Source organism: Arvicola amphibius, chromosome 1 (assembly GCF_903992535.2).
Source record: "Arvicola amphibius chromosome 1, mArvAmp1.2, whole genome shotgun sequence".
In the NCBI taxonomy this organism is placed as follows: domain Eukaryota; kingdom Metazoa; phylum Chordata; class Mammalia; order Rodentia; family Cricetidae; genus Arvicola; species Arvicola amphibius.
The window spans coordinates 18,051,347-18,075,837 of record NC_052047.1 but is presented as its reverse complement, the minus strand read 5'-3'; the positions used below and the strand labels follow the sequence as shown (position 1 = coordinate 18,075,837).

Sequence of the window (24,491 nt, the reverse complement as noted above, 5' to 3'; positions counted from 1 at the left end):
AGCAGGTATGGAAACTATTTCTCGTAGTAAATGCATTTAAAAGTGAGAAGACCTCAGGAGGAAAAAGGTAAACACAGCTTCAGGTCCCTTACGAAAGAAGTGGTGCCAAGGCTGGGATGCAATGTAAGCAAAGCAGCAGCTCTGCTCTATACAACCAAGTGGAAGGGTGTCCCCGCCAGTGTCCCCTTGCTGTGAAGAGACACCATGACCACACCAACTCACAGAAAGGAAAGCACATAACTGGGGCTGGCTTACAGTTTGGGGGGGGGGGGTTATCCCATTACAGTCCGGGTGGGAAGCACGGTGGTGCTTAGGCAGATGCAGTGCTCTAGAAGGAGCTGAGAGTTCTACATCTGGATTGTGAGGCAGGAGGAAGAGCAAGTGCGCCACCAGACCTGGCTTGAGTTTCTGAAATCTCAAAGCTCACCCCCAATGACACATTTCCTGCAGCAAATCCATGCCGACTCTAACAAAGCCACAAATTCTAAACCTTTCAAATAATACCAGTCCCTAAGAGCAAATTGGGGCCATTTCATGCGAACCACCACAAAGTGTAAGTCTTTGGACATCTTGTTTGGGAAAAGTAAGACAAAACAAAACAAACACCCCACAATACTACACAGTTCTGCAACTGTGTAGCAACAACGTGCTGAGTATTGTCAAAACAATATAGACACTACGTGCGGATTTTTGAAGGACCTTATGGCCACCATTTACTTATGATCTGGAATTATGACGAAAATAATGGAGGATAACATGTAACTTACAGCCTTTTTTTTTTTTTTTTTGGTTTTTCGAGACAGGGTTTCCCTATAGTTTCTAGAGCCTGTCCTGGAACTAGCTCTTGTAGACCAGGCTGGCCTCGAACTCAGAGATCCGCCTGCCTCTGCCTCCCGAGTGCTGGGATTAAAGGCGTGCGCCACCACCGCCCGGCCTTACAGCCATTTTTTAAAGATATATTAATTTTATTTTATGTGCATGAGTGTGTTTTCCGGCATGTATGTGTGCATGCAGTGCCTGAGGGAGTCAGAAGAGGGCATCAGATACTTTGGAGTTACTGACGATTGTTAGCAGCCTGTGGGTGTTGGAGGTAAAAGTCATATTCTACAAGAACAAAAAGTGCTCATAAGCATGGAGACATGCTTATCTCTTCAGCGCCACAGAAGTATTGCTTAAGAGGCACTGATATAGTTTGATTGTTACTTTTTCCTAGTTTCTTGCACTGTGACCAAAAATATTTCTAGCATATGTTCAATCCTTAAAACTTTATAAATAATGTTGTGATTTGATGAGTCAGAGAGAGAGATTGGCCTTGTCACAGGATGAAGGAGCTTCCCGCACAGCCTCCCTTGCGGAGATGCATTAGAGGAGGTCCATGTGTCAGTCCTCCCCACTTCAGCTACTCCCTTTTCTTCTTCTTTCCAGACTTAGCAAATGTCTGGCAGCCAAAGAGGCAGCACTTTGTGATGACGAACATCACAGTCACCACACAGGCAAGCAGGAATCCAAGCACGTCCAGAGAGTGGTACTGGTACCAGGTGAGGTCATGCGCTGCCACACGAAGGTGCTTGGCTCCCTTGTGGCGCATGACATACTCAATCCAGAAGACGGCTCTGTCCAGGGGTTTCACTGGCTGCTCGTGGTGGATTCTTGATAGCCGCATGGCGTTCTCCTTATAGCTAAAGACAGATGTAAAGGAGAAGCACAAAAACATCAACACTGAATGTTAATTAATTTACTGAAGAGCATCACGCCCGTGAAAGATTAGAGAAAGCATAATGAGATTGAATGTTGTCATACAAGAGCAGGAGGAGAGGTATGGCTTGGGGTGGGGCATGTTTGAAAGTTAGCCTGCAAATTGCTATTCTCTGAGAAGTACTTTTCAAAAATGAAATGGAAAATAATTTTGAGAACTAAATCTTTTCAGGACATTAAATGTTATTAACTCATTCCAACCACTGTAAGTGTTATAGTTGAATGCAGAATAAATGTATTGATGTTTTTGAGGACCGATTATGCCATGAAATTCTTTAAAATCTCACCAAAAAATCCTTATTACTTATTAAAAACTGATCAATGATGAGAAAGATACATGTTTTTCAAAAGATGATATAAATATTGAGGATGTAGCTCATTGATAGTCTGCCTGGAATATACAACAGCCTGAGTTCAACACAAACACAATACCCATATATTGCCTGCCAGGCATTCAGAGAAAGTCTGATTCTTTTAAAAAACACATTTATATGTGGTATGTGCATGCCTACATGTACACACATGTACACGGTACACATGCTGAGGTAAGAGGACTACTTGTAAGAGTCAGTTCACTTCTTCCACCACATGAATTCCAGAGATTAAATTTATGCGGCTAGAACTGCTTTAAAGAACCTTTACCCAATTACCCACATGTTCATATTAGAAAGTGGAAATCTTACTGAGATTGGTTAGGGTGTAATATGGTATGGATACTAGGAAAAAAACCCACATATTTCCTACTACTAGGAGTCTATTTAAAGAAATAGTAAATAATCTATCAAATAGATACCTGCATGTCCTTGGCAATTGCAGCACTAGCCATAATAGCTAAGTGAATTGACTGAGGTGCCCATTGTGGGATGATGGCTTAAAAAGTGATATGAAAATAATGAATATGTTTTATATTAGATAATAAGAACGATATATATTATTCAGTCATTACAAAGAAGACATTTGCAGTTATAAGATGCAATTGGAGGATGTTTTATTGTCATGTAAACAACATCCTAAGAGAAAACACTGCACATTCTGACCACTGTGTGGAAACTACTAGAGCTGACTTCATAGAAGTAGAGAGTAGAGCAATGGTAACTGGAGTCTGGGAAGTGAGGGAGGGAATGGGGCTAGAGAGAGGTCAGTTCACGGATACATCCTATCACTGGATAGTAGGATAGTGCACTATAGCAGAGGCAGTGACTGTGAGCTACAATATACAAGTTTAATAAGAAGTGGACAGAGAACATTGAACAAATGAAATACTAAAAGTTTAAGGAGATGGAAATGTGAGTATCCTGATTATGCTTTATATATTTTATGTATGTATGTATGTATGTATGTATGTATGTATGTATGTATGTATAATTAGCTACTCTTGAATAAATGTGGATTATTTAACAATAAGAGTTTTGGAAACTGTAGGCATTGAATTGATACATTTTCTATATTTCAGATTCAATATGCTGTTTGTTGATTTGATCATCTTTGAGGCATTTGTGTCTTTTCATTTAGCAAGAGAAAAAGGGTCCCTGTGCCAAATTCCTGTAAACTAAGTTCTTGTACAGTAAGTCTGTGGGGATAGCGCAAGTCTTGGTTTACAATAAAAGCTCATTCAACAGTGGTTAACAGTTTTTTCTTCAAAATTGGAATAAATATTAGTTGAAATCAACAGTTATTGTTGAAGAAATTTATCTTAAACACTACAAATTAAAAAATCAGTATACTCACGAAGGGTCATTAGTGACTGTCTTCACTGCATGGAGCAAATCTGTGCTGGACATCATGTGAAAGTCCAGTCTAACCCCTGCTCCTTTGGTCTTCATGTGAACAATATTGTCAAACTGGTCTCCAAACAAAGGAATGCCCACTACAGGGATCCCATGGTAGATCGCCTCATAGATGCCATTGGTGCCACCATGAGTTATAAAAGCTCTGGTTTTAGGATGACCTAGTAAGGAGAGAAATTAAGGGCAAGTATTAATCATAACTCTAGAAAAAAAAACGAATCAGGGAAAAAGGCACAGAAAAGGCAAAAATTCTCTACACAACATTATCATAACCATGGGACTGTACTGAATTCCTTTCATGCCTTAGCTCAAGGAGCATGTCAAGTGCACAGCGATTCAGTGAAAGTCACAGAGAGGAGGCAGAGTGTGAAAAATAGAAAGATTTTGTGTAATGGACCAAAAACGGCAGAGCTCCAAGTGGAGCCAACAGCTTGCTCAAGCTCAGTCAGTGGTTCAGGAGAGAATGTTCTCCTAAAGTAACAGAGAAGCCACTGCTCTGGGTTGGCTCCACACAATAAGGGTTGTGTGTTCATTTTGATGGAATCAGACTGAGGGCAGTCAATACTTCACCATGTGTAGGACCATTTCATGTTGTGGGGTCTTCGGGAGAGCAGAGTAAATGAAGAGCCATTAATGAAAGAATACCATTCCCACTGACATTAAAAATTGCCCTACAGTAGGGGAACAGGAAGATGTAAGTTATAGAAATAAGAAATGGAGGAAAAGAAGTGACAAATATATCTGAAGAGTAATTACAGTGAGGTAAAATGGATCTGTCCAACACATTCACATTAGTTCTTCATCTTTTCCCCAGGACTAGATCACAGTTGTCATAAATGCATTAGTGTGGACATCCCCTCTCCTGAGCAGCCATTCCTATGTCTCAGGCATCTCCCTATGCTTACCAAGAAGGTCATTCTGGGGAATCCATTTGTACAGCCGAGTGTTGGAGCCCAAGGTGTCTGGCTTCTTGCCTTCAAATCGCCAAAGGACCTGTTAAGATGAAGCTAGCCTCTTATTACTTTGGTCAAATGTCAAGTTACTCCTGCTAGATTTCTGGAGAGATTAAGAATCAATGCAGATAAACCCCAGTCCCTAAGGGCCAGGCAGTGAGGATGGATGATGGGAACCATGAAGAACTGCTACAGCAAGGATGCAAGTTCCCCTCACCGTCCTGCAGTTAGCCTCATGCTTATCTGAGTTTCAAAATGGCACCTTAACGTTTAGTCAACAGCAGCTTAGGTAAAGTTTGGCCCAGTAATGTTAAGCAGAAGGAAGAAATGTGTGAATGCAATTCCAGTTCAACAATCCATCAAAGTTACAAATGTATACCAGGTTTTGTTTTTTCAGCATATATTTATAACTTTTATTTTACAATTTCACTGTAAGTTTTTGTCCTCGGTATTTGATTTAGTTGATGTATAATCACTTTTATCATTAGTATTTTATTAGATTAGACCCTTGTGGTACGACATATGGTTACTTCAAGAGCAAGTTCCCAAGTTACCTCTTGTTTCAGAATTCCTAGACTAAGACCCCAGTTGGAATTGAGGTTGGTAAATCCTGTCCTACCTATTTTTTTTTAATAGCAGGGTAAGCAATACCATGCATAGGCCCATTTTGAAATGTGGATGATGGAAAATACAGTGGGTTTTTAAAACACAAAAAATATTTTTTAAATAAAAAAATGGTTGATCATATTTGGCCGAGATTACAAAGGATGATTTAATAGCCATTCCAGTTTTTAAATTTATATTTTATATTTTCTTTATTTAAAGAAGTTTTTTCCACATTATATATTCTGTTTATGGTTTCTTCTCCTCCAAACCCTCCCCTGATTGTCATCTCCCCTCTTATCCAAATCCATATTTTCTTTCTCTCTGTTTTTAGGAAAGAAACAATCATCTAAACCAATGGTTCCCAACCCTTAGGTTTTTGACCCCCTTGGGGATTGAATGAACCTTTCACAAAGGTTGCCTAAGACCATCAGGAATATCACATATTTACTTTATAATTCATAACATTAGCAAAATTACAGTTATGAAGTAGTAGCAAAAATAATTGAAATAATTGAATAATTGTATGGTTGGGGTCACTACAACATAAGTAACTGTATTAAAGCACTAGGAAGGTTGAGAACCACTGATCATATATATATATATATATATATATATATATATATATATATATATATATGATAAAAAAAATGAATCCAGAATAGCAGAAATCCCATTTTAAAAATAAGGAATTATTTTCATTCATGTGTAAGTTTATGTCATGTTAAAGTAATCTTTTGCCTTCTTCCCATTTGTATTAGGTTATAAAGCTTATAAAAAGTAAATTTTGGCAAATTCAGTATTCACTGAATTGTCCTCCCAGTACTATCCTTTATCTTTGTATTTCCTTTGTATGTCTGTTTCTCCTATCTAACATTTCTAAGCCACATACCCCTACCCTCAAATGTATGAACTCATTGTGGCTGAACCATGACAGAATTTACCCCAAAATATATCTTATAACGCAAACTATTTAGCATTTGTCCCCTATTTCTGTGTCACAGGTGACTTCAGACATGAGTTATAGTTAGCATGACACCTTTAGCTTCCTATAGATTTCTGCAATCACATATGAACAGGATATGACCATCTAAGTGAGAATGAATCTCTGAGGCACTGTATCTCACCTTCTGTGGAATCTGTGCAAGGCCTGCTGCAATCATGTTGGTCCTTTCTTCTGTTAGGTTACTCACCATGGACCCCAGGGAAAACACCACCACACCATGTTCTCCAGAAGACTGGACAAAGTCTTCTATTTCCTGTTGATGAAAAATCAACCCATCACAAAAAAAAAAAAACAGTAATATCAAACAACCTGCATCAAAACTGACACCAACATCCACTGGAAGAAACTGAGCAACATTAGACATGATTAGACTACTGAGTGTTTTAAAACTATTCACATCTACATATAAGATGTAGAGCAGTAGCCATTTAGAAGGTTATAGTTCTGCATTACACATGTGTACATGCTTAAACAAACAGCCTTAGAACACAGTTATCTTTTTTCATTATAATATTAAAAAACAAATTTGTAATAATTAAATCCAAAGTTCTCTTTTCCTTTTCCTAATTTACTGTAACTTATGTTTATGTTCTCATAATTTTGACTAGTCGGGTTATGATAATGATCCCTATGGTATTTTCATATTATTTTACTTCTTTGTGATATCATTATGGTTCTTATAGGTTATATCATGTGTCCTTATTCCCTATATTTTAAGGCTTAGCTATATGTTTTTGTATGGATATACTGTTATTGTTAACTAAAATCTATTAGTTGGTTCCTAGGTTGCTGCTTCATATATAGTTATCCTTCATGGCTATCTTTTTGAGATACAACAGTCACTTCTGCTACATGAATACTCAGGAGTGGTGCACAAAATCTATTTCTAATTCATTAAAAACTTCATTTTCTTTTCAGTATTGGTTGTATGTTAGCAGAGATTAGTTAGTTTTTTGGAAAGATATTTTCTATTTGATATCACTCTCTTTTACTGTATATAAATGTACAACTGTATATGTAATATAGTATGTATAAGTATGTATTTGTTGGCAAGAAAGTGCTTATTCTTGTCTGTTTCCTTTAAGAAGCAGAGAAAGCAATTGTGCACCTCTGCAATTTTTTTGGCCAGACTATAGTGATTTGAATAAAAAGGCCCCTTACAGACCCATAGTGAGAGGCACTATTAGGAGGTATGGTCTTGTTGGAGAATCTGTGTCCTTGTTGGAGAAAGTGTGTCAATGGGAGTGGGGCTTTGAGGTTTCAGTTGTTCAAGCCAGGCTCGGTGTCACTCTCTCTTCCTGCTGCCAGATGTAGAACTCTCAACTCTTTCTCCAGTGCTATGTCTTCCTGCATGCTGCTATGCTTCCTGTCTTGATGAGAAGGGACTAAACTTCTGAACTGTAAGCAAGTCCCAATTAATTATTTTCCTTTATAAGGGTTGCCATGGTCATGTTTTCTATTCACAACAATAGAAACCCGAACACAAAAATTATATCAGTTTTATCTCAGGTCATTTTGTGTGGGAGAAAGGTCTGTATTCTGTCAATCATATTTTAAATAAACGCTGATTGGCCAGCAGCTAGGCAGGAAGTATAGGTGGGACAAGCAGAAAGGAAGTAGAGGCAGGTTAATGAGAAGAGGAGAATTCTGGAAGGAGGGAGCCCATTCCTCTACAGTCCTGATCTATCCACAGAAGAAGCAAAATGTGACTGAAAAAGGTACCAAGCCATGTGGCTATCACAGATAAGAATAATGGGCTAATATAAGTTCTAAGAGTTAGTAAGAAGCCTGAGCTAATGGGCCAATCAGTTTATAACTAATGTAGACCTCTGTGTGATTTCTTTGGGATGTAATGATTGTGGGAATTGGACAAGACGAAACCCTGACAACAATTTAGTTCAGGACGTGGCTCTTGGTTCATATCTCTGAATTTTGTGTTCATTTATTGTTTTTTGCATACTCAAATTTTAGCAATATTTTATTAGAGAATTTCATTCAATGTATTTTAACAAAAAACTTTCTCTTTCCAACAATTCTTCCCTTTACCATTCCATTCTTTTCCTCTTAACTTTGAGACATTTTCTTTTTTCTCTCATTTTTCCCCATTGAGTCTAGTTTCTGGTGCCTATCTAGTCTTGGGGGTGGGGTCTGCCCTGGTATATAGACAACCTACCATGCATCACATCATTAAAGAGAGATGATGCTCCCTTTCCCAGCAGCTAGAAACATAATAGCTCCTCAGCTCATTGTGGGATTTCATGCACACTCAGATATAAGAAGCTATACTCTAATTCAGTAGTTCTTGTCCTGTGGGTTATGACCCCTTTGGCAAACCTCTGTCTCCAAAACTATTAATATCATGGTTTATAAACAGAAGCTAAATTATACTTATGAAGTAGCAACAGAAATGATTTTATGGTTAGGGTTCATCACAACATGAGAAACTGTATTAAAGGGGTCCAGCATTAGGAAGGTTGAGAACCACTGCTCTAACAGAATCTTATTGAGTTAATGTTACCCAAATGCTGTCATGATTATCCTACATGTATTTTTTATTTCCTGCATAGTCCTTCCTTTGGAATTTCTGATCCTAAACATCTCAAGTAACTTTCTTTTCATAACAGTTATAGTACTGTACTGCAAAGAGGGACATATTCTTCTTTGGTGTTCTGAATCTCTCACTTTTTTCATGATCATCTGTGAAATCATGTTTTTCACTTAGGACTGATTGACTGATAGTTATTGAACTGAAACTTCTTTTTATTTATTTATTATTTTGGTCATCAAAAAAAGAATTATAAATGTGTTCCATGAGTTTTCTTTTTTCCTTACTTTTAAAATTTTCTTTTATTTTTTAAAAAGAAAACAAACTATCCTTTTTCATTTTACCTACCCCAGTTCCCTCTCTTCCTCCCATTCCCTCTACCTATGTGCCCCTCCCCCCATCCATTCCTCACAGAGGGTGAACTGAACCATTTACTGATGCTAGTGAGGATAGGTCTTGTGTTTTAATGACCTTACCATCATTTTAAAATTTAATTAGAATGCAGGGGGATAAAGAAGACCAGTTTCTTAGATATCTCAGTTTTAGTGGATGGGCAGAATCTTATTATAGTTGTAGGTTCTTTAATGAAAAAAGGACCTTCTTGGTTTGAGGTCTTAATTGTTCTTCCCCTTAACTCTGGGAAGGAACTATTCCCTGACTCTGTCCCTTACTTTTCCTATGGGATTTTTGTCACGAATTGTCTAAATGTCATTCGAGCATGTGATCCTGTAGCACTTGCCTTACAGATTCCATATGAGAATAATTGTACCTTCTTCAGTGAGCTTTGCTACAACAAAATCCAATGTGTAGCCAAAATTGTCCTAGAAATCTTACCACAGTACATGCTCATTTTTGGAACTTGCTTTCAAGGTACTGTTTTCCCTTTTTAAAAATACAACAATGGGCACAATTTACCATTTCTAAACAGAATATTTCTCCTCCTAATTGTACTCTGTCTTATCTAAGGTTTCTATTGCTGTGAAGAGATACCATGACCATGGTAACTCTTATAAAAGATAACATTTAATTGGTTGCTTAAAGTCTAGAGGTTTGGTGTAGGAGGTTCTTCTGTTTGTGTGTTGCTTTTATTGGTTAATCAATAAAGAAACTGCTTGGCCTGATAGGGCAGAACTTAGGTAGATGGAGAATACAGAACTGGATTCTGGGAAGAAGAAAGCAGAGAGAGAGAACTGCCATGGAAATGCCAGGCCAGACATGCTAAATCTTTCCCAGTAAGCCACGACCTCATGGTGAACACAGATTAATAGAAATGGGTTATATCATGATATGAGAATTAGCCAATAGGAGGCTAGAGCTAATGGCCAAGCAGTGTTTTAATTAATACAGTTTCTGTGTGATTATTTCAGGTATAAGCTAGCCGGGCAGCTGGAACAAACAAAGGGACCCCTCTCCTTGCAACAGAGGTTTAGTCCATTATCATCATGGTGGGAAGCATGGCAGCATGCAGGTAGGCATGGTGGTAGAGAAGGAGCTGAGAATTGGATATCTTTATCCACTGGCAATAGGAAGTGAACTGAGATCTTGGGCATGGCTTGACCATATATGAGACCTCACAGCCTGCCTTCACAGTGACAACTTCCTCCAGTAAGGTTACATCTACTCCAACAAAGTGATTCCTCCCAGTAGTGACATTTCCTATGAGCTTATGGGAGCTGGTTACATTTAAATTACTTACTACATGCTCTAATTTTTATTTCAGAAATTTTATACATATGAATATGATGTGAGGCATGGTGGCACACACCTTTAATCCTAGCACTTGGCAGGCAGAGGCAGATGGATGTCTTTGAGTTTGAGGTCAGCCTGGTCTATCAAGTGACTTCCTAGACAACCATGTTATATTTTGTTGTTGTTTGTTTTGTTTTTTGAGACAGGGCTTCTCTGTGTAGCCTCAGCTGTATTGGAACTTGGTATGTAGACCAGGCCAGCCTCAAATTCACAGAGATCTACCTCCGTCTGTCTCCCAAGTGCTGATACTAAAGGCATGTGTCACCACCACCCGGTTTTACAAAATGTTTTAAAATATGCATTTTAATGATTTTCATTAGTATAATTTAATTGCTTCATTATGCTTACTTATTGCGTATATGAGATCTGAAGACATTTTTTTGAGACTTACCTCTCCGCTTTTGTCATTTGTGTCTCAGGACCTAACATAGATTCATAGGCTTTGTTGCAAGAGCCTTTAAGCCTCAGCCACCTAGTGGGCCTGCATTTTATATCCTTGATGCATTTTGTCAAATCTATTCTTTCAAATGCACAGAAAATTTTTAGTATTTAATGAGAGCAAGCAAGTGCTTCGGAGGAATAATTCCTATCCTAAAGGATCAAAACTGTTGAAAATTATTAAGACTCAAAACTATTTCCTATGATTTCAATATAATATATGTTATTCCTAATTATCAGGAGTAAACAGCATTCCCACCTCTGTTTCCTTCTTCCTTCCTTTCTGCTGCATGGGCAGGTGTGGCCAGCTCTGCACCACTGAGTCACAGCCTCAGCACACCCTTTAGGTCCTCACTCTGCCTCCCTTCATTGTCTCTGGCTGACATTGCCATTTCCTTAATGTGAAGCTAGAATCTCTGTACAAGATTTTTTACTTTGGGGTCACCAACCAGCTCCCAAATCATGACACAGAGCCTTATTAGTTTTGAATGTTCAGCCTAGCTTAACCATGTTTCTGGCTAGCAACTTTTACTTAAATTAACCTGTTTCTTGCTATCTACCTTTGCCTTGGAGATTTTTCACCTTGTCTTGTTTTCTTCCTGTTGCAGTGTCTGGCTGGCCTACAGATGCCTGGCTTTTGGCCCCTTGAGTGTCCCTTATTAACTCCTCCTTCTCTCATTCTTCTCCTCTTAAAGCCTAGCTTTCTCCTCCCATTTATTCTCTCTGCCTTCCAGCCCTGTCAACCTAGATATTTCTCTGCCTAGATATGTGCTACCCCAGCTTTTTATTAGACCAATCGGGTGCCACAGGCAGGGAAGGTCAAACAAACATATCTTTCCACAATTAAACAAATGCAGCACAAACAAAAGTAACACACCTTTACACAGTTAAAGCAATTTTCTACAGTACAAACAAGTCTCACACATCTTTGCCTAGTTAAAACAGTATTCCTAAACAAATCTGTGAACTTATATAAATCATTTCTAGTCACTAATTATGGGAAGATTTGTGTGCCCAGAGAGATACTGAGTTTTCTTCACTAGGCCAAACTCTGTGCCCTCGCTCATCTTTACTTTTACTGCCAGGCAGCTTGGCCTTTCCTCATTGTAACATTGTTACAAGGAGTCTGTCTTCAGAGTAGAATTGCTGGTGTTTCTGGGTGAGGCTGTGCACACTTTGTGTCTTTGTGTACTCAGCACTTTCCTGTAGGGTGGCCCTGTCACATATCTGTATGTTCTGCCTGAATAACTGAGGTCATCTCTGTGTTGAGCAGTACTCTGTCCCTCCCTGTCCTTAGATGTCCCACCGGGCTTCAGAAAGGAAGTGCAGACTCTTGTGATGGAATAGTACAGGTGTTTCTACTGGACGGTTTCTCTATCTAAATTCCTGTGACACTGAGTCTGCCACAAACATTCTGAAGGAATGAAAGTCACTTTTGCTAAATATGCAAGGGAAAGAGAAGAAAGCAAACAGGAATTTGTTTTACCTTTGGCAGAGGCTTTGCAGGTCTGCAGTGGAGTCCTCCAACATATTCAAAGTTTGGTAAGACAGGGTGGGGAAATTCCAAATCCCAGTAGGTTCGAATGAGCCATATATCTGCCTTCCCCATCATCTCAGTGAGTGTTGTGGGTCTCCCTGAAGAGGAATCAGAAAAGTGTAGGTAGAACAGGTGACAAAATTGTTAGGTGGAGATGGACATGCCAGGTAGTCTTCTGAAAATGCTTTAGATAATGTAGTCAGAGTTGTTTACAAGTGTGTGTGTCTGTGTGTGTGTGTGTGTGTGTATGTGTGTGTGTGTGTGTGCGTGCATGTGTGTGTGATTTTGGAGAAGATAACACATGTGTAACACATCTTGGAAATTCATGATTACCAGATATCTAGATATGCCATTTTAATATACTTCATGACACTGTCTATGAATCCCATTTGTAACTCAGGGAAATGCCCCCTTAAAACTGATTTACCCTATTTTAGCTGCTGGAACTTTGATGTGTAGTTCTCTAAGGGAACTGAGAATTTTGTGCTGTTTTTTTTTTTTTTTTTTTTTTTTTTTTTTTTTGTTTCAACACACATATTCTGATGGAGCACGGGGTGATCCCAGTGTCACTGTGTAGCCAAAGTTGACCTTGAACTCCAGATCCTCTTCCTTCGCATCTCAACTGCTGGGATTACAGATGTGTGCAGCCATGCCCAGTGTAAACATCTGTGGGGATTCTGCTTCAGAATTTCATTTTGAGACAGAGTCCCATTGGATTGTCCTAGTTGATTTCCAAGAGAAGTTTGATTACCCCTCTGTCCCTTATCCTGGTACTACTCTTAAATTATGACTGAATGCATGTATACCTATGGTTGTAAATTATAAGCAAAGGTAAGTCATAGATTATGGAATGAGAGCTCTATTCCCTACTATTTTTCCTTTAAAAAAGAAACCATTTAAAACTCTATAGCTAACAATGTCCATGTTCACACTTGAACATTTTAGTATTTTAAAAGGTTTAAGTGCACATGTGTGCACGTGTGTATGTATGCAGAGCTCACAGGCCAGAGGACATTTGTAGGAAGTCATTTTGTCCTTTCATTCCTTATACCCCACGGATGGGTTTAATGTCTTCAGGGTTTTGGAAGGATGTGCCTTTACCTAGTGAGCCATTTGCTGGCACCATTAAAGGTTTAAAAGAGAAGAATTTTAGACACCCGGTGACTGAACTTGGATTCTCTAAAATCCTTCATTCATAAATTCGCTGTGTCTGAGACAGAGATGGTGTGTGTCACAATTGTGAAAAAAACTCATTATGTAAAGTCAGAAAGTTTTCAAATTTTAAATAAAGTAACTAATTATTTTAGAAGTGATAAGTTCTTCATGCTGTATAGGTAACTATGGTAGAAATGTCTGTTAATCCTCAATCTATATGTCTGTTGCTCGAGAGGACATTGAATGAGTTTAAAACAATTGTTTTAGGGGTCAGCCAGATGGTCCAATGGGTTAAAGCAGTTGCTCTGCAAGGTGGCAAGCATACTTCCATCTTCAGAATATGTGTAAGCATGTAAAGAGAATAGACTCCAAGGCGTCCTCAAATTCCACTTGTATGCATTGATACACAGTCCCCCAACCAGTGCACAAATAGATAATAATGATACTAATGATGGTGATGATGATAAGGATACATTCCACTCAGGTAAAACTGTTCTAAAAACATGAGATAAAATAGAAAATGCCTATGTACTTGCTTAGAAAGCCCACAAACCATTGCTTGGTGAATATGTACCATTTGTAAGTGTCTTGGCAAGTCATAGACAAGGTTTTCTAATTTACCATTGAGACATAGGCTTTTGTACAATTTTGAATTAGGCAGATAATTTCACAGGTTTTTTACATTTTTACTGATGACTGTCTATCCTGTTGTTTACTTTCAATGATACAGTAAATTTTGAATACAACAATCCCAGATGACCATGGCACTTACCCAATACTTCACTGTAAAACTGATTCCACCTCTTCTCATTAAACATTTGTAACCAAAATTCAAAAGAAAGCACATAGATTAGATTTTGTACCCTTTCCATGAATGTCATTCGATCACTCAATTCTGACAAAGCAATGGGCACATAGGAAGGAGGTAGTGGCAGTCCTCCACTGTGCTTTTCGTACTTGGAGCCAGGAAAGAATCGGAGACTGTACACCAGAGGTATCTTAAAAATCTCAGCCAGCAGTTCACCGCAGGGTAAGAATGGATCTGCTAGTAGGACATCAAAGCTTGAATTACGTAGTTTTGTCATAAGTTCCTTGTTTAAAACTGCATCTTTGCAGAAATGCTCAAAATATTCTGACTCGAACAAAAACAGTTCTTGTAACATTAAAAAGTATCCCCAAAATGATTGCTTTGGCAGCTCATAAATGCGTTTATTGAAGGCTGCTTTGGAAAATTCTTCTGCATCAGTCATGGAAAATGATGCAGGATATGTTTCAAATTCAATAGCAGATGTGTTGTCAACTTCATAAGAAAAGTAAACCGAAGGTCTCAGAACAGTCACTTCATGGCCCTTCTTCACAAGCTCTTCTAGAATTATCTTTAGGTTGAGCCAATGGCTGAATTCCACTGGCCACACCAGCACCTTCCCACTACTTCCAGATCCAAAGAAGCTACTCAGCTGTAGCAGGAGCAGGGCTACTGTCATTTTCATAGACATCTTGGTTAAGTTCAGAGTTGCCTTTCAAATGGTGATTTCTCGACTCTTACAGATAAAGGAAAGAGTAATAATTACTCTTTAATTATTTAATAACTTGTATCCACCAAAGCAAATAGAAATAATATAGTCATAGTCGCTGGATGCCAAGTGCAAAAACCAGAAGGCAGATGTGATCATGTGAAATGACTACCGATTCTCAGTGACCTTGAATGAATAATTTGTCTTTGATATGCTAGAGATTTTAAAACATTTTTCTTAGAATAGTGAAAATGAACTTGTGCTGGCAGTGGTGGCACATGCCTTTAATCCCAGCACTAGGGAAGCAGAGGCAGGCAGATTTCTGAGTTGAATGTCAACTTGGTCTACAAAGGAGTTCCAGGACATCCAGAGCTACACAAAGACACATGAAACCCAGTTTCAAAAAACCAGAGAGAGAGAGAGAGAGAGAGAGAGAGAGAGAGAGAGAGAGAGAGAGAGAGAGAGAGAGAGAGAGAGAGAGACTGAGATACAGAGAGAGGAAAAGAAAGGAGAGACAGAGACAGAGAAAGAAAGTCAAAATGAACTTGTCAAAAAAATATAGGTTGATATAAATCCTGAAATAAAGGCCACACTGCTGAGACATATTTTATTTCTTCATAGTTCAGTGACTTTTCCCCATGTGAATGTATATGATGTGTTATTCATGTATCACATAACTCATCAATTTTAGATCTATAGTCCAGAGGTTCATAGCATAATCTCTGAAGAGAGGGCAATGTACTCTACCAAGTGGAAAGTCCAAGGCCCTTCCTACTACATCTAGGTTGGGCAAGGTATACATCCAACGAGAATAGGATCTCAAGAAGCCAGTACATGCAGTAGAGATAAATTCCATGGTCACTATCAGTGGCCCCTCTGTCTGCCCAACTGTCAACCATATTCAGAGGAGCTAGTTTCTTTCCGTGTTCATTCACTCTCAGTCCAGTTGGAATTGGTGTGCTACCATTAGCTCAGGCAAACTGTCTCAGTGGATGAACCCCTCATTGCCTTGACTTCCTTGCTCATACTCTCACTCCTTCCACTCTTCAACTGGATCTTGGAAGCTCAGTCCAGTGCTCCAATGTGGGTCTTTGCCTCTGTTTCCATCTGTTGTTGGACAGAGGTTCTATGGTAATATTTGTTGTCTGAGTTTTGTGTCCTGTCCAGTCCCTGAAGTTGTTAAGCCCCAAAGAAGTAACACAGAGGTCTACATTAGTTATAAACTGATTGGCCCACTAACTCAGGCTTCTTATTAACTCTTATAACTTATATTAACCCATTATTCTTGTCTATATTAGCCTCATGGCCAGGTACCTTTGGTGAGGCAGTCACATTTTGCTTCTTTTGTGGCTGGGCCAGGACTGTGGACTAGGTCTTCCTTCTTCCCAGAATTTCCCTGTTCTCATTGACCCACCTGGTCCTTGATCCAATGTGGTTGACTATATCCACGTAAAACCTAAAAAGCCTAAAAAATTCTGGACACGAGAATACAGAGTTTAACACAGCTTTTTGCTGTTTGCTGGCGGAAGGCTGCAGCTCTATTAGGCGAGCTTTTCTGACGCAGCAGCAGCAGCAGCAGCAAAAAAGCTGCGCCATATTAAAATGCTGGCTATCTGGGCCAGGCTGCCAGTGCGACCTCTGACTATATCAGGCAGGAGGTCAGGCTAACCCTAAACAGAAACCATAATATACAAGGAAAATACCAATAATATTTTTTAAAAGTGCCCAAACAAGACATTATGAGACTAAAAATAAAAAATACTCTACAAAAATATCATGGAACTTGTTTCAGGGTGGCCATCTAATCCTGGCATGGGGTCTACCTTTAAGTGTGGTTTATATATTCAGTGAGATTATAATGGAGAACATTAGATTTTTTTCTTTGAGAGCATTATGAATTAGAGACTTGAATTATCAATAGCAAGACTTGAACACCTTAATACAAATGAAGCAGAAGAAAAAGACTTAAAATAACTCTAGAAGAATGTTTGAGATTCTTGAAGAGGAAATTAAAAATTCCCTTAAAGAAATGGAGGAAAAGACAAACAAAAAATTGGAAGAAGTCAACAAACCCCTTAAAGAAAACCAAGAAAAAGCAATTAAACAGGTGAAAGAAAAGGTTCAAGACTTGAAAATTGAAATAAAGACAACAAAGAAAACACAAACTAAAGGAATTCTACAAACAGAAAATATGGGAAATCGATCAGGAACCACAAAGGCAAGCATAAATAGCGGAATACAAGATCTGAAAGAGAGAATCTCAAGTATTGAACATACGATAGAGGAAATAGTCTTATGATCAAACAAAACATTAAAACTAACAAAAACTAATCAAAACACTAAACATACAGAATAAAGAAAGAATATTAAGAGTTGCAAAGGAAGGACACCATGTAACATATAAAGGCATATGTATCAGAATTACACCTTACTTGTCAGTGGAAACAACAAAAGTCAGGAAGTCCTGGTCAAGTGTTAGGCAGACATTAATATGCCGCAGATGCCAGCCCAGATTACTATACCCAGAAAAACTATCAATCCCCATAGATGGACAAAATGAGGTATTCCATGACAGAACCAGATTTAACAAATACCTAGCCACAAATCCAGCCCTACACAAAGTAATAGAAAGAAAACTCCAATTCAAGGAAGTCTGTTACATCCACAAGAACATAGAAAGTAGATGATCTCATAGCAGTAAATATCAAAGAAGAGAAAACATACACAATAACATCACCAACAATGAAAACTTAAAATAACAGAAACTAGTAATCACTGGTCATTGATATCCCTTAATATAAATGAACTGCTCACCAATGAAAGACGCAGACTAAAAGATTGGAAACAAAAACAGAATCTATCCTTCTGCTGATAATAGAAACACATCTCAACCTTAAATACAGGCATTACCTCAGGGTAAAGAAAGAAGCTGGTGTAGCTGTCCTAATAGCTATCAAAATAGACTTCAAACTAAAATCAATCAAAAGAGACAAAGAAAGATATTTCATATTAGTCACAGGAAAGATCCATCAATCTGAAATCTCAATACTGAACATCAATGCCCCAAATAAAAGGGCAGCCTCATATGTAATAGAAACACAATTAAAGTTTAAATCACACATTAAACCCAAAACCCTAATAGTGGGAGATTTCAACACCCCACTCTCACCACTGGACAGATCTGGCAGACAGAAGTTAAGAGAGAAATAAGGGAACTAATAGATGTTATGACTCAAATGGTCTTAACAGGCATCTATAGAATATTTCATCCAAACAGAAAAGAATATATCTTCTTCTCAGCACCTCATGGAACCTTCTCAAAAATTAACCACATACTAAGTAACAAAACAAACCTCAACAGATACAAAAAAATTGGAATAACCCCATGTATCTTATCGGATTAACATGACTTAAAATTAGAATTCAACAGCGGCACTAGTTTCAGAATGGCTGCAAGCACATGAAAATGACACAATACTCACTTAAATCCCCAATGGGTCAAGGAAGAAATAAAGAAAGAAATATAAGACTTCCTATAATTCAGCAAATTACCACACAACATATCCAAGTTTATGGGATACAATGGAAGCAGTGCCAAGAGGAATGTTTGTAGGACTAAACGCCTATATAAAGAAGCTGGAAAAGTCCCACATCAGTGAGTTAACAGAACACCTGAGAACTGTAGAACAAAAAGAAGTAAACTCACCCAGGAGGACTAGATGGCAGGAAATAAACAAATTGAGAGCTGGAATCAACAAAATAGAAACAAAGAAAACAATACAAAGAATTAATGAGACAAAGAGTTGGTTTGTCAAGAAAATCAACAAAATAAACAAACCTTAATCCTAACTAACCAAAAGGCAGAGAGAGAATATCCAAATTAACCAAATCAGAAATGAAAAACAACAGACACAGAGGAAATCAAGAGAATCAACAGGTTATACTTTGAAAACTTGTACTTTACAAAATTGGAAAACTTAAAGGAAATAGACAACATTCTGGTTAAATATCACTTACCAAAATTAAATTTAAACCAGATAAACAAATTAAATAAACCTATAATCATTAAAATAATAGAAGCAGTCATCAAAAGTCTCCCAACTAATAAAGCTCAGGGCCAGATGGTTTCAGCTCTGAAGCCTACAAAAGTTTCAAAGAAGAACTAACAACAATACTCCTCAAATTGTTCCACACTATAGAAACCAAAAGAACACTGCCATACTCATTCAATGAGGATCCAATTACCCTGATACCCAAACCAAACAAAGATATTACTAAGAATGAGAATTGCAGATCAATCTCACTCATGAAGATTGATCAAAAATACTCAATAAAATACTGGCAAATGGAATTCAAGAGTTCATCAGAAAATTCATCCACCACGATCAAGTAGGATTTATCCTAGAGATGCCAGGATGGTTCACCATATAAAAATCTGTCATTGTAATCCACCACATAAACAAACTAAGTAATAAAAAACACACAGATGATAATCTCATTAGATGTTGAATAAAAAACCTTTGATAAAATACTACAGCCCTTCATGATAAAGTTCTTGGAGAGAACAGTGATACAAGTAACGTACCTAAACATAATAAACTCTATATACAGCAATTCAACATTCAACATCCAACTAAATAGAAACTCAAAGAAATCCCACTGAAATCAAGATCAAGGCAAGGTTGTCCACTCTCTCATTATCTATTCAACATAGTACTTGAGGTTCTAGCTAGAGCAATAAGACAATGAAGGAGATCAAGGGAATATACATCAGAAAAGAAGTCAAACTCTCACTATTTGCTAATGATATGATAGTTTACAAAAGTGACTCCAAAAATTCTACCAAGAACTCCTAAACTCATAAGCACCTTCAGTAATGTAGCAGGATACAAATTTAATTTAACATTACCCTTCACAATAGCCACAAATAATATAAAAGATCTTGGAGTAACTCTAACCAAACAAATGGAAGACCTGTATGACAAGAACTTTAAATCTTTGAAGAAAGAATTTGAAGAAGACACCAGAAATTGGAAAGATCTCCCATGCTCTTAGGAAGGTAGAATTGACATTGCAAAAACAGCAGTCTTACCAAAAACAATCTAGAGATTCAATGCAATGCCCATCAAAATCCAAGCAAAATTCTTCACAGACCTGGAAAAATAATACACAACTTTGTATGGAAAAGTTAAAAAAAAAACCACAAAACAATCACGTACAATAAAGAAACTTCTGGAGGCATCACAATCCCTGTCTTCAAACAGTAAAGCAAACAACCTGGTATTGGCATAAAAACAGACAGGATTTCCAATGGAACTGACTTGAAGCCCCAGATATCAATGCACACATGAAGGACTATCTGACTTTTGACAAAAAAGGAAAAAATATAAAATGGAAAAAAGAAAGATATTCAACAGATGGTGCTGTCATAAATGGCTATCAACATGTAGAAGAATGAAAATAGGTTTCTATCTACCACCAAGCAGAAAACTCAGCCCAAATAGATCAGAGACCTCAACATAAAACCAACCACACTGACCCTCATAGAGGAGAAAGTAGGAAATACATTTGAATGCATTGGCATAAGAGATTACTTCCTAATTATAACCCCAGAAGTACAAACACTGTGAGCAGCAATTAATAAAAGGACCTCCTGAAACTGAGAAGCTTCTGTAAAGCAAAAGACACAGTCAAACAAATGGCAGTCTATAGAATGGGAAAAGATCTTCATCAAACGCACATCAGACAGGGGCTGATCTCCAAATATACAAAAACTCAAGAAACTGGTCACCAAAGGAACAAATAAAAAATGGGTACAGACCTAAATAGAGAACTCTCAAGAAACGATCTAACATGGCTGAAGGACACTTAAAGAAATGCTCAACATCCTTAGCCATCAGAGAAATGCAAATCAACACAACAGTGAGATTCCATCTTAAACCTTTCAGAATGATCAAGATCAAAAACACTAATAACAGCTTACCATAGAGAGGTTGTGGGGTAAAGGGAACACTCCTGCATTGCTGGTGGGAGTGCAAACTGGTGCAGCTGCTTTAGAAATCAGTAAGGTGATTTCTCAGAAAATTAGGAAACAGCCTACCTGAAGACCCAGCAATACTACTTTTGGGTATATACCCAAAGGATGATCAATCATACCACAAGGACAGGTGCTCACTATGTTCATAGCAGATTATTTGTCATAAAAGAAACTGGAAACAACCTAAATGCCCCTCGACCAAAGAATGGTTCAGAAAAATGTGGTATATTTTCACAATGGAGTACTGTTGACTGAGTTTTCTATCCTGCCCGGTTTCCACAATCATTAATTCACAAAGAGATCACACAGAGGTCTACATTAGTTATAAACTGACTGGCCTAATATCTCAGGCTTTTTATTAACTCTTACAACTTATATTAGCCCATTGTTCTTATCTATGTTAGCCACATGGCTCAGTACCTTTTTCAGCTAGGCAGTCATATCTTGCTTCTTTTGTGGTGGGCTCACAACTGCCAACCAGGAGTTCCTTCTTCCCAGAATTCTGTTCTCATTGACCTGCCTCTACTTCCTGACTGGTTTTCCCACCTATACCTTCTGCCTGGCTACTGGCCAATCAGCGTTTATTTAAAACATAATTGACAGACTATAAACCATTGTCCCACACCACCGCACCTCTTGAAGCTTTTTATGTGGAACATAGAAAAAGCTAAATGTTCTCCCCAGACCTGCAGAACAAAGATGCCAGTGGACCTGGACTGAGCCGCCCAACTGAAGGTTCTTTAGGAGTCAGGTGCCTGGACCCACAGACGCATGAGCTATGCTGGGCCCACAGACGCCATGAGCTATGCTGGGCCCACAGACGCATGATCTATGCTGGGCCCTCTGGAACATCTGAAGCAGTAGTAGGGGCGACTTACTTTGAAAGAACACAGAAAACAAATGTAATAGACTCACACTGCAACACAAAAAATACAAAACACAAGTTATGATAAAAATGAATAAAAATCCCAAATACACAGAGGGCAGTACTTCTCAACATTAGCACAGGCACCTGAAAAATACTTCCTGGAAACACAATCTCTGAGGCCAGGGCTGCAGGAGACCCCCAGGGCCCGCGTCCTCAGGCCCAGTGCAATGGTTGCTCAAAGCCCCGGAGCACTCTGAGGAGTCTGTGCTGCCTGTTGGTCTTAGAAATACAGAGACGGGGAGCATTGGTGTCCCTCTGCTATTTTTAGGAAACTGGTGTGGAAGAATGATTAAACGTATAATGAGCCAAAGTGTCAAAGCCTTTGGAGTTAACACAGATGCTCATGCACTTAGGGCAGACAAGGTTAAAGCTATGTTGTGTTTTCGGTTAAATTAAAGGGTTTTGATGTAATTCGAATGCTATTATGAGGCAGCTCTGACTACACATTCTGGCATGAGTGCTGCAGAGGGCACTGTCCTCTCCCGATGTCCTGGTCACAGTGCCAATACACTCTGGCCTGAGGGGGCGTGAGACTGTGGCTTGGGTCCTCACCCCGCCACTGTAGAAAGAACACTGAGGGGACAGCTGTGACACGCTCCTTGTTCACTGTTTATCTGTGTTCTACCTTCATTCCGCACAAGAGAATGCTGTAGTGGGCCCTGTGGTCCTAAGGCCTTCTGACCGTTAGGTCTTGGGTGACATTCTGAGGAGTAATTAGTGACATATAAAATGGTTAAGAAACTCATTTTGCAGAGGCCAACTGGAAGCAGTTCCGTCCTAGGCTGCGCAGGGCCAGAGATTCCCTGGCCCCGCAGGCCTCTGCCCGTCATAGCTCCACCTTGACTCCCTTTATGAAAGGCAGACCTGTGGGAACCCGCTTCTTATACTCCAAGTATTCCTCCCCAAAGAAGTGAATCAGCGAGATCTCCTCCTCTTCTGTGCGATCACGAAAGAAGCGCCACACCGTCAGGGCGTAGACAACACCGCAGATGGGGTTACACAGCATCACCTGGGTTCCGATACTCCAGTAAAACCACCCCACATAGGAGGGATGCCGGAACCAGGCGTACACGCCGCTCGTCACCAGAGTGTGGGTGTCTGACTTCTCACTCTGCACCACGTGGTTGAAATTGGAGCCAGCTGTAAACATGGCTGCTTTCCGCAGGCATTCTCCAAACACCACCATCAGCAGCCCAGTGGTGCTGAGCCAGGTGATCTGCTTCAGTTCTGGCCAAAAGATGTTTTCAAGTGTGAACTCTATCCAGGAAGAAAGAGCAGCCACCGTGTACTCCAGACTGTGATTCAGGAGGAAGGAATCCAAGGAGAGACTTTTGGGGTTATTGACAGTTGTCACTAAGTACTCAGAATAGTGGAATAATGACAGCGAGCACACGTACCAGCCAAAGTGATTCCAAGAAGACTGGCTGAAACTTAGCAGCACACTGCAGCCAAACACAAAGCCAAGGAAACAAGCTCGGATGGCTATCTGTCCCCGATCTCGGTTCACGCGACCGGCCCGCCCGTCCCCGATCACGGTTCCGGTCCCTCCGCACCCGACCCGCACCTGGTAGCGTGGCGGCTGGTAGAGCAGCAGCAGCAGCGCATTGAGCCCGGCCACGTAGAGCGCCAGCCCGGTGCGGCCCTGCAGGCCGGCGCGCCGTGAGCAGCGGTAGAGCGAGCACCGAGGCGCCAAGCAGGAAGGTAGCGAGGCTGAGACGCGCCTCGGAGCCCGGCGGAACCCGCGCCGCGCAGCCCGCCATGGCGCAGGGCGGCGGAAGAGCCGGCGGCGGACTAGCCCGAGTTGGGCGCCAGATGAAGCGGCGAAGATTGGAAATAACCAAAAATAGTCCTTTTATAATTACTCAATTTTAATACAAGGGGAGATAAGGGAACTTACAGAACCAAGGGTCCAGCGGAGCCGAAGGTGAGCGCGGGACAGCGCAAAAGAATGGGGCGCCTTCCGGCTCCCCAATCCTATTTAAGGGGAATGCTACCCCGCTGGAGCAGCCACGCCCCTGAACGCAGGGATTGGGCCAGCTGCCCCAACAGAGTACTACATAGGAAATAATAATAATAATAATAATAATAATAATAATAATAATAATAATAACAACACCTTGAAATTAGCAGGCAAATGGATGGATCTAGAAAACATCGATTGAGTGAGGTAACCCATACTCAGAAAGACAAATATCATATGTACTCACTTATAAGTGGATTTTAGACATAAAGCAAAGAAAAGCCAGCCTACAATTTGTAACCCCAGAGATCCTAGAGAACAAATGAGACCCTAAGAGAGACATACATGGATCTAATCTACATGGGAAGTAGAAAAATATAAGAACTTCTTAATAAATTGGGAGCATGGGGATCATGGGAGAGGGCAGAAGTGGAGGAGGTGGAAGGTAGTGGAGAAAATTATATAGCTCAATAAAAACAATTAAAAAAACTCCTCATAAGTGTGTCCCATAGCTTGGGCTTTAG

General features: G+C 39.4%; 2 protein-coding genes across 4 annotated transcripts; both read right to left on the bottom strand.

Moving 5' to 3' along the window:
• Nucleotides 1–1,186: 1,186 nt before the first annotated feature.
• Nucleotides 1,187–23,962, bottom strand: LOC119826049 (UDP-glucuronosyltransferase 2B1-like). 3 transcript variants are annotated; one of them, XM_038347084.1, is made up of 7 exons: nt 23,905–23,962; nt 14,301–15,069; nt 12,323–12,471; nt 6,226–6,357; nt 4,448–4,535; nt 3,484–3,703; nt 1,187–1,679 (listed from the first exon to the last, which is right to left on the bottom strand). In XM_038347084.1, exons 2-7 carry the CDS (start codon nt 15,022–15,024, stop codon nt 1,400–1,402), a joined length of 1,593 nt encoding a protein of 530 aa, XP_038203012.1. In that variant the 5' UTR covers nt 15,025–15,069; nt 23,905–23,962; the 3' UTR covers nt 1,187–1,399. The 3 variants fall into 3 exon arrangements, with proteins under 3 accessions (XP_038203012.1, XP_038203018.1, XP_038203024.1); XM_038347090.1 differs by lacking the exon at nt 23,905–23,962 and adding an exon at nt 22,872–23,006; XM_038347096.1 differs by lacking the exon at nt 14,301–15,069 and having other exon boundaries at nt 23,905–23,943.
• Nucleotides 21,958–23,767, bottom strand: LOC119826071 (protein-S-isoprenylcysteine O-methyltransferase-like). Its single transcript, XM_038347100.1, is given in 3 exon segments — nt 21,958–23,493; nt 23,572–23,664; nt 23,666–23,767. Coding segments are annotated over 3 exon segments (855 nt in total). The 3' UTR covers nt 21,958–22,833.
• Nucleotides 23,963–24,491: the final 529 nt, after the last annotated feature.

Excerpts from the sequence above, each read along its gene's own strand:
- LOC119826049 (XM_038347084.1), bottom strand. The coding sequence starts at position 15,024 with ATGTCTATGAAAATGACAGTAGCCCTGCTCCTGCTACAGCTGAGTAGC. Across the intron at positions 4,536-6,225 it reads TTGCACAGATTCCACAGAAG|GTCCTTTGGCGATTTGAAGG; the intron begins GTGAGATACAGT and ends TCATCTTAACAG. Across the intron at positions 3,704-4,447 it reads TCCCCAGAATGACCTTCTTG|GTCATCCTAAAACCAGAGCT; the intron begins GTAAGCATAGGG and ends TCTCCTTACTAG.